At 36.9% G+C, this 8446-nt stretch overlaps 1 protein-coding gene across 2 annotated transcripts in view; it reads left to right on the forward strand.

Annotated features, from left to right (window-relative positions):
• Positions 1-1034: 1034 nt before the first annotated feature.
• SLC12A1 (solute carrier family 12 (sodium/potassium/chloride transporter), member 1) overlaps positions 1035-8446 on the forward strand; it is a 100666-nt gene continuing 93254 nt past the window's right edge. For both annotated transcript variants that reach the window (XM_011928567.1, XM_011928568.1), the window contains exons 1-2: positions 1035-1064; positions 2263-2868. In XM_011928567.1, coding sequence (XP_011783957.1) covers positions 2449-2868 — 420 coding nt within the window. In that variant the 5' untranslated portion in view covers positions 1035-1064; positions 2263-2448. The remainder of the gene's footprint in view (positions 1065-2262; positions 2869-8446) is intronic.

Raw genomic sequence — 8446 nt, forward strand, 5'->3', positions numbered from 1 at the left:
ATTGTTTGCTGTGTTAATAATCACCTACTTGCAAATCTGAAAAAGAAAAATCTTTTCTTCAACAAAACTCAAAAACTGAATTTGACAAAAAAATGTTTTTCCAGTTCGAGACAGGTCATTTAGTAGTGCCACTGGGATACTTACCCACAGTTTGATTCCTGCTTAAAACAGTTTTCCTGGCTGGGCGCAGTGGCTCACACCTGTAATCTCGACATTTTGGGAGGCTGAGCCAGGCGGATCACCTGAGGTCTGTAGTTCGAGACCAGCCTGGTCGACATGGTGAAACCCTATCTCTACTAAAATTACCAAAAAAATTAGCCAGGCGTGCTGGTGGGCAGCTATAATCCCAGCTACTCAGGTGGCTGAGGCAGGAGAATCGCTTGAACCTGGGAGGCAGAGGTTGCAGTGAGCCAAGATTGCACCAGCGCACGGCAACCTGGGCAACAGAGCAAGATTCCGTCTCAAAAGAAAAAAAAACAGTTTTCCCATATTTCCCAAACTAGAAATATTTTCAATAAATCATTGATTCCACTCCCAATCTACTTACTTCCCATGCAAAAGACTCGAGGTAACATCTACTACAAGCAAGATAAAATCATTTCAGATACTACTTTCTCGTTACAGAGTATAGAAATTATCTCTGGAGAACTATATTTTGTTACACGTGCTAAACAATAGGAGGTCACTAGGGCTTATCTGACATAAGACGGTGGAACTCAATCTATTCCCAAATGACTAATGCAATGCTCATATTTTTTGGACAATTGCTATTAAGCAATGCAATTGTCCTTATGAATTAAAGAAACTATGTTACTTCCTGCCTAAAAGGATTAATGGTTTACTACTAGTTACCAGTTGATGTGGTGCTTAAGGTTCCTCAGGGCTAATGACCTGGTAGGGCTTACAGTACTATTCCAGGCCAATCATTGCACAGTCATCTCCTTCAAGAAAGTTTCTAACCAATAAGCAGAAGCCTAACATTCTGGGCTGAAAGCTAAGTGCCCCATATATTCCTGGGTGACTCTGAAGCAGGTTACGTTTCCTCGGAAGAAGGCTCCTTGGTGGTAAGTTGAACATTTCTGGGCAGGGTAAAAATAATACTTAATATTGTGTTATAAAGTAGATTCTGAAGAGTAGTGAGGGTGTCAAGGACTATGAAGAGAAGTGTTTTCTAAAAACTAAAAAGATAATAGCTTCATTTACAATTTCCCTAGGATACTTGAGAAATGAAGTTGAGGGTTTTTTTTAATTCAAATACACAGCTTTAATAATTGCATGAAAGAGACAAGTTTTTATTTATACTTATCTCATGTTTCTAGAACTTCCCTTGAAAAGCTGAATTTTAAGATATAAATAAGGAAATATCATTCTAAAGAAAGTGTTTTAAGACAGGCCAGCACTATGAAATTGTGAAAATTATTGTGAAGTCTATTCATCTCACAGTCAAATATAAACCTCTCAATTATTGAGGACATTTCATTAAAGTGAGTCAGTAGAGCATGATTATTTTCCCTGAATATAACAGAGGACTTTTTTAAGGTATATGACTTATTTCTTATAGATATATGACTTATTTCTATATTCATATTTTTAAGGTTTCATGTTAGTATTTGCAAAACAAACAAATGTATAAGCAAATGAAACATTTGGATCCTGTAAAAGATCCAAGAATTTACAGAGACATCATCTTGATGGGATGTATTTTTTAAATGCATATTCTAAAACATAATTTTTTACTTGTATAGGTAGCAAAATTTGGAACAAATTTATTAGTTGAACATGTACAGATTTTTATAAACATAGCAAGAATATGTTTTTTAGAAGTTTTGTCTTTCATTTTACATGTCATATAGTGTATATTCCTATCAATCAAAATACTTTGCAATTTCAGTATTTAGTACTGTCAGTGAACTGTGTCTTAGGCTGAGAACATTCTCATCAGGTCTTACTGTATTCAACAGGTAAAATTACATCTGTGCTAAAGTCATAGTGAACTCCAGTACACTGAATCCAAGCAAATACTACAAACACAGGTAACATTTTAATGACTGCATTGGAAATTCTGTTTGCTGGAACAGTTTTCCAGTTATTTATTATTGGATTTAATTACTCACATGACTAAGGTTCCTGGATAGATAAATTTTAGTGAAATGAGTTTAAAATTGTGTGTCTTGTAAAATAAAACTGTTCCCTTATATCCCACCCTTACCTAAATATATTTGTATTACTTGGAACAAGTTTAATTTTCTTTTTCAATGACAGCTTTGAAGAACATCCTGAAGATTACATAAGAGACAATATATCAAGAATCTATTTATTGAATGGTCTAGAACAAAAGCCAGGAGCTCCCTAATGGAAGCACATTAGTGTTTATTTTGATGAAGAAATACATAGATTTTTTAACACAACCATAAGGTAGATAGCTCAGTAAAAAATCAATTTTGGAAGATGTCACTGAACAACTCTTCCAACATATTTCTGGATTCAGTGCCCAGTAATACCAATCGCTTTCAAGTTAATGTCATAAATGAGAACCATGAGAGCAGTGCAATGGCAAATGACAACACTGACCCACCACATTATGAAGAAACCTCTTTTGGGGATGAGGCTCAGAAAAGACTCAGAATCAGCTTTAGGCCTGGGAATCAGGAGTGCTATGACAATTTCCTCCAAAGTGGAGAAACTGCTAAAACAGATGCCAGTTTTCATGCTTATGATTCTCACACAAACACATACTACCTACAAACTTTTGGCCACAACACCATGGATGCCGTTCCCAAGATAGAGTACTATCGCAACACCGGCAGCATCAGTGGACCCAAGGTCAACCGACCCAGCCTGCTTGAGATTCACGAGCAACTCGCAAAGGTAAGCTTGAAGGACACAGGCAAGTGTCCTCCCTTATTCATAACTTCAGGTCATTTCCTTCTCTTTCATTACACTATGAATGAATGTGAAACAGTCAAATGGAGAGGTCTATTCCAAACACTATCCATCTTACTTACAAAACTGTCCCTAGTTCCCAGTAAACAGAAAATACACAAAAAAGTGGTTCACAGATGCCTTTTTCTTTGGATTTTTTTTTTTTTTCTTGAGACAAAGTCTCACTCTGTCACCCAGCCTGAAGTGTGGTGGACACTGCAGCTTTGAACTCCTGGGCTCAAGCAATCCTCCCACCTCAACCTCCTGAGTAGCTGAGACTACAGGCATGCACCACCACACCTGACTGACTTTTTTATTTTTTGTAGAGACAGAGTCTTGTAGTGTTGCTCAAGCTGGTCTCGAACTCCTAACTTCAAGGGATCCTCCCACCTCAGCCTCCCAAAGAGCTGGGATTACAGGCATGAGCCACTGTGCCCAGCTCAACAAATGTTTTCTGACTTAGGATAGAGAACTAAAGAATTAACTCTAAATGTTAGGCAATATGTTGTACCTTGTTTATGATTATAGTCTACTCTATTTACACTTGGTTAAACACGTCAAACGGAATATCAAGCTGGTTTCACGTCAGTATTAATGTCTCTATGTCAATCGTATAAAAAGCAAAACATTTGTGCTTGCTGTAGTTAATACTGTGGGTGCCAGCCTTTAGTGCATAGGGGTAATTTTATATTCTTTAAAGAGAGGGCACAGATTTATAAGATTCAGCATTTTATCCCTTCCTCTTTAAAACTTTGCCTGAGGCTCCTGAATGTGCTTAAGCATATAAAAATAACTAAATTAAATTTAAGTACAGAAGCAGCAGAAGTGGCTAAACTTTTCATTATTTAAGAAACACAGCCAGGATTCCCAAGTGTGTTAGAAGTATGAGGCAGCACTTTTTCTAATCTTTTTTTTTTTTTTTTTTGGGACGGAGTCTCGCTTTGTTGCCCAGTCTGGAGTGCAATGGTGCAATCTCGGCTCACCGCAACCTCTGCCTCCCAGGTTCAAGCAATTCTCCTGCCTCAGCCTCCTGAGTAGCTGGGATTACAGGCATGCACCACCACACCCAGCTAATTTTTTTGTATTTTTAGTAGAGACAGGGTTTCTCCATGTTGGTCAGGCTGGTCTCAAACTCCCGACCTCAGGTGATCAGCCCACCTCGGCCTCCCAAAGTGCTGGGATTACAGGTGTGAGACGCCACACCCAGCCTCCAAACTTATAACTTAGTAGATTTCTTCTTCCATAACTTTCTCCAAAATATACTGATCAACTTTATCTTCCTGCTCTTCCAGACCAGTTTGGAATAAATATCATTCTTTATGAAACATAATTACCTGCTAAAAAGAATGATTAGATGTCACATATTCAAATGAGTTTACTGTTGTCCAAGTTTTGAGGAGAGAGAAGAAAATGATTGAAATAGTTCCTTTTGTATGCATTCATCCATTCATTCCTTCAATATTTTTTTAAATGATCATCCACTCCAGAAAGTCTAGGAATACTACTCTCAGGAAAGATGATAATAAAGGGGAAAATCTTTCTTTAGTTTCTGCTCACCTTTCCTTCCTCAAGAAAATCCATCTCTAAAATGTATTTGCCTTGGCTGCTAGGGTCCCTGACTCTGGGTCCTACCACCAGAGACTGAGTGACTTCCTGAGGAGGAGTCCATGTTTTTAATTTTGTTTCCTTATCCCCTTTCCCCACCAAACCTTGCTAGTCCTGTGTACTAAATCGGCAACAGTCTGCCAAATGGCTGGTTTCCCTATAGGCCTAAGATTTAGATTTTATCTGGCATATTTGATGCTTTAATCAAAAGAAGTTAGCAATGCAACAATTTCAGACAACATGGTAGCTCCATGAAGATTTTTGAGAAGGGAGGCAATCTGAACTCTTGAAATCCAGCTGAGGTGTCACTGTCCTTTTCTGTGTCAGGAAAGGAAAGGAAAATGGCAGAGAGAAAAAGGAGAAGAAAAATGAAAAGAAGGTTGACAGAAGCAGCCACCAGGAGTTTCCAAGACATGGAAAAGGCAGGAAGAAATTTAGGGCATCGTAAAAAGATATTTCAATTGTTTCTGAAGAATTAAAATGAATCAAAGTTCTTTTTTAAAAAGACCTTAAATTCTTTCCCACAATACCACATCACACATGATAATTTTTAAAGTTACCTCCTTTTTCAAAGTTAGTATCACAATTTAAATATTCTCATTCATCTACTTCCCCAATTTACAACAAAAGAAAATAGAATTCTAACTTCATTAAAAAAGTAATGGAATAAATTCACATTGTTCTTAGGACTGACATTCCAGACAGAGAAAAGTAGCTTATTTATAATTGCAAAAGCCATGGCTTATGTAAATCTTTCAATAAAGGGAGAAAAGCTCTAAAGGATCAGGAGTTTAGAAAGCCATCTAAAGGCCAGGTGTGGTGGCTCATTCCTGTAATCCCAGCACTTTCAGAGGCTGAGGCTGGTGGACTACCTGAGGTCAAAAATTCAAGACCAGCCATAACCAACTGGTGAAATCTCTTCTCTACTAAAAAAAAAAAAAACATCAGCCAGGCATGGTGGCACATGCTTGTAATCCTGGCTACCTGGGAGGCTGAGGCAGGAGAATTGCTTGAACCTGGGAGGCAGAGGTTGTGGTGAGCTGAGATCATGCCACTGTACTCCAGCCTGGGCAACGAGAGTGAAACTCCGACACAAAAAAAAAAAGAAAGAAAAAGAAAGCCATCTAAATGACCACACAGTAGGAATGTTATAGCTGCATTAGAAAATGGAATAGCTGTTTGGAATATTGCATCACTTTTGAAGAGATAAGATGAAACTAAAGACTGAACTTTGACTTAAAGCATTTTTTTTCTTAGACACAAAGGAATGGCAAATTAAAATATTAAAAATTAGGCCTAAGCTCTGAATAATCATTTTGAACGCGTATAGTAATAAGCTACTCTTTGTATAGACTTGATGCTCAGTTATCTAGGAAACTTCATCTTGATTAAATCATGAAGAGATATCCACATAGCCAAATTGGGAGTAGAATTCAGATTCAACCACACAATCTACAATGTGCACATTTCTGCAGCCAGATCCATTCTAGTGTTGCTGAAATTGTACGGCCTAGCCTGCCTCTCCATGTGTAGCAGCCTGGGCCTTCTTCAGTTTATCTCTTTATTGTTTGCTAGTGAATTTGACTCAGCTACCCCCTTACTTTTCCCCCCTCAAATATAAGAAGTGAAAACCTGCAATGTGTTGTAGCTATGCTGCCACCTCCTTGTGGCCCTTGACATTTTTATGGTAGTTCCTCAAATCACAACTAGAAATCATCAACAGAACAAACATTTTATGATTATACTCAGACCCTTCACAGATTTTGTATGCAAAAAATATAAATAATAGTGTTTACTTAAATCATTTAAAAGTAGAAGGTAATTGACATAGTATAAGCTAGACAATACTTTTTGTAACTGTGATTTATAATGCTTTTAAAAGTTATAATAGCGATAGCACATTCATACTGAATGGCAGAACATGGCTAGTCAGAAAACCAATTGGATTTTGTGTAAATTTTGGTTATAATTTCCAAGTGAGGAAAAAGTTACATGACAAAATTATTCTAATAGGTAAAATAAAAAACAGGTTTGAAAGACATTATTTTAAGGCTCTACCTTAAATGAAACTATAGGTGTGATAGATATTGACAGAATTTGTAATCCCAATGACTTGAGATCATAATTGAATAAATTAGTTTTACTATCTATGTTAGTAAAGAGCTAAATACCTATACTAGTGACCATGAATTATAAATTTCTGAAAACTCTGCTTAAGAGCAGGAGAAACAACTATCCTTTACTTGCTCTGTACAAGCTCTTGTACGAGCTACACAACTTCTACTCATCTTGCAAGATGCTTGTGAACATTGGTTTCTAGGAGTATAAAGTCTACCCTTACAATGGGTAAGAATTCAATCAATGATCATTGATGATAGTGGTAATTTTTATACTAGCTTTTCATTTTAAAAGTAAAATAAATACTAATAAAATATTTAACAAGTACTATAAAATATGTAATAAACTGTTTCTCATCTAACATCAATATTCAGTTATTCTCTCCAGGACAATCATTACTGACAGTTTCTTGTAAATCCTTCCAAAAATGTTCTAGGCTTATATAAACATACACATATATCTATAAATATCTGGATTCCTATCAATCTAACTTTCTGTTTACATTTATTTTCAAACATGTACTAGAACGTATTTTCCACATTGTTCTGCACTCTGCAGTTTTTACCAACATACCCTGGAGATCTTTCCATATTAAAGCATATGTAATAATTATTTGGCATCTGGCAAAGATTAATCTAGTGCCTTTACTTTGTATAGAGAATTTTGCTTTCAGTATCCAGCCTAATTCCTGTGGCCAACTTTTCATACAATTCCTTACTACAGGACTAACCAAAATGGAACTCCTTTTCAGCCTTACTAACCACCACTGTTGTTAGCATTTCAGAAAAATATAATTTAAAAGGATTCAAGGAAATACGGAGACTTTCTGTCAAAACCATGTGTCATTGAAATAAGCTATCTATGCAAAGTATAAAATACTATAAAATTAAGACAAATGTTTTTCTTAAAGAAGCTAACTCTATAGAAACTAATCCAAAACAAAATTCAATGGAATGACTGTATATTTGGATCATTATGCTGTTAACAACTACAAACAATTTGTAAATAAAAGCATTAGCTTTAAATGCAGTGTAGTAATAACCAACTTTTTATGGAGAACTTGTTATGTTTCAGACACTGTGCTCGCACTTAAAAAATTCTCACTCAATCCTTAACAACAATGCCTCAAGGGGGGTACTATTAGTATTGCTTTTTATGGATGGTGAAAGTTTTACAAAATGCTACAGATCTTTTAGAAGAGAAAACAAAGACTTGCAAAAGTCAATGAACTTCCAAGGTCAAGAAACTAAAGTCACATGGCTCGTAAGTTGAACTCACGTCTGCAGGACTCCAGAGTCCTTGCTCTGCAGTTCTACTTTCCATCCTCAGTCTGCTTTCCCACGGCACTTTTCATTAACTCGTTCAACAGCTGTGGAGAATGGCGGGCCTCAGGCGCGAAGAAGAAAATCACACTGTCATGATGGGCTGAGCAGGAGGTTCTTCCTTGTTTCGGTCCTTTTTTCTGAGACTGTGACAAAAAATCGTATTGCTTGTCCTACAGAATTATGTCTCAATCATTTTCATTGTCATCATCAGAAGCATTTATTAAGCATGCATTTACAAGAGTTTCTGTGTAAAGTGAGTTAAAGTGACTTGACTTCTTTCCTCTAGAACATTTTTTTCTTTTTTCTTTTTTTTTTTTTTTGAGACGGGGTCTCACCCTGTCGCCCAGGCTGGAGCGCAGCAGCACGATCTCGGCTCACTGCAAGCTCCGCCTTCCAGATTCACGCCATTCTCCTGCCTCAGCCGCCCAAGTAGCTGGGACGATAGGCACCGCCACCACGTAAGGCTATTTTTTTTT

The sequence above is a fragment of the Colobus angolensis genome, unplaced genomic scaffold, assembly GCF_000951035.1.
Source record: "Colobus angolensis palliatus isolate OR3802 unplaced genomic scaffold, Cang.pa_1.0 Scaffold78, whole genome shotgun sequence".
Taxonomy (NCBI): domain Eukaryota; kingdom Metazoa; phylum Chordata; class Mammalia; order Primates; family Cercopithecidae; genus Colobus; species Colobus angolensis.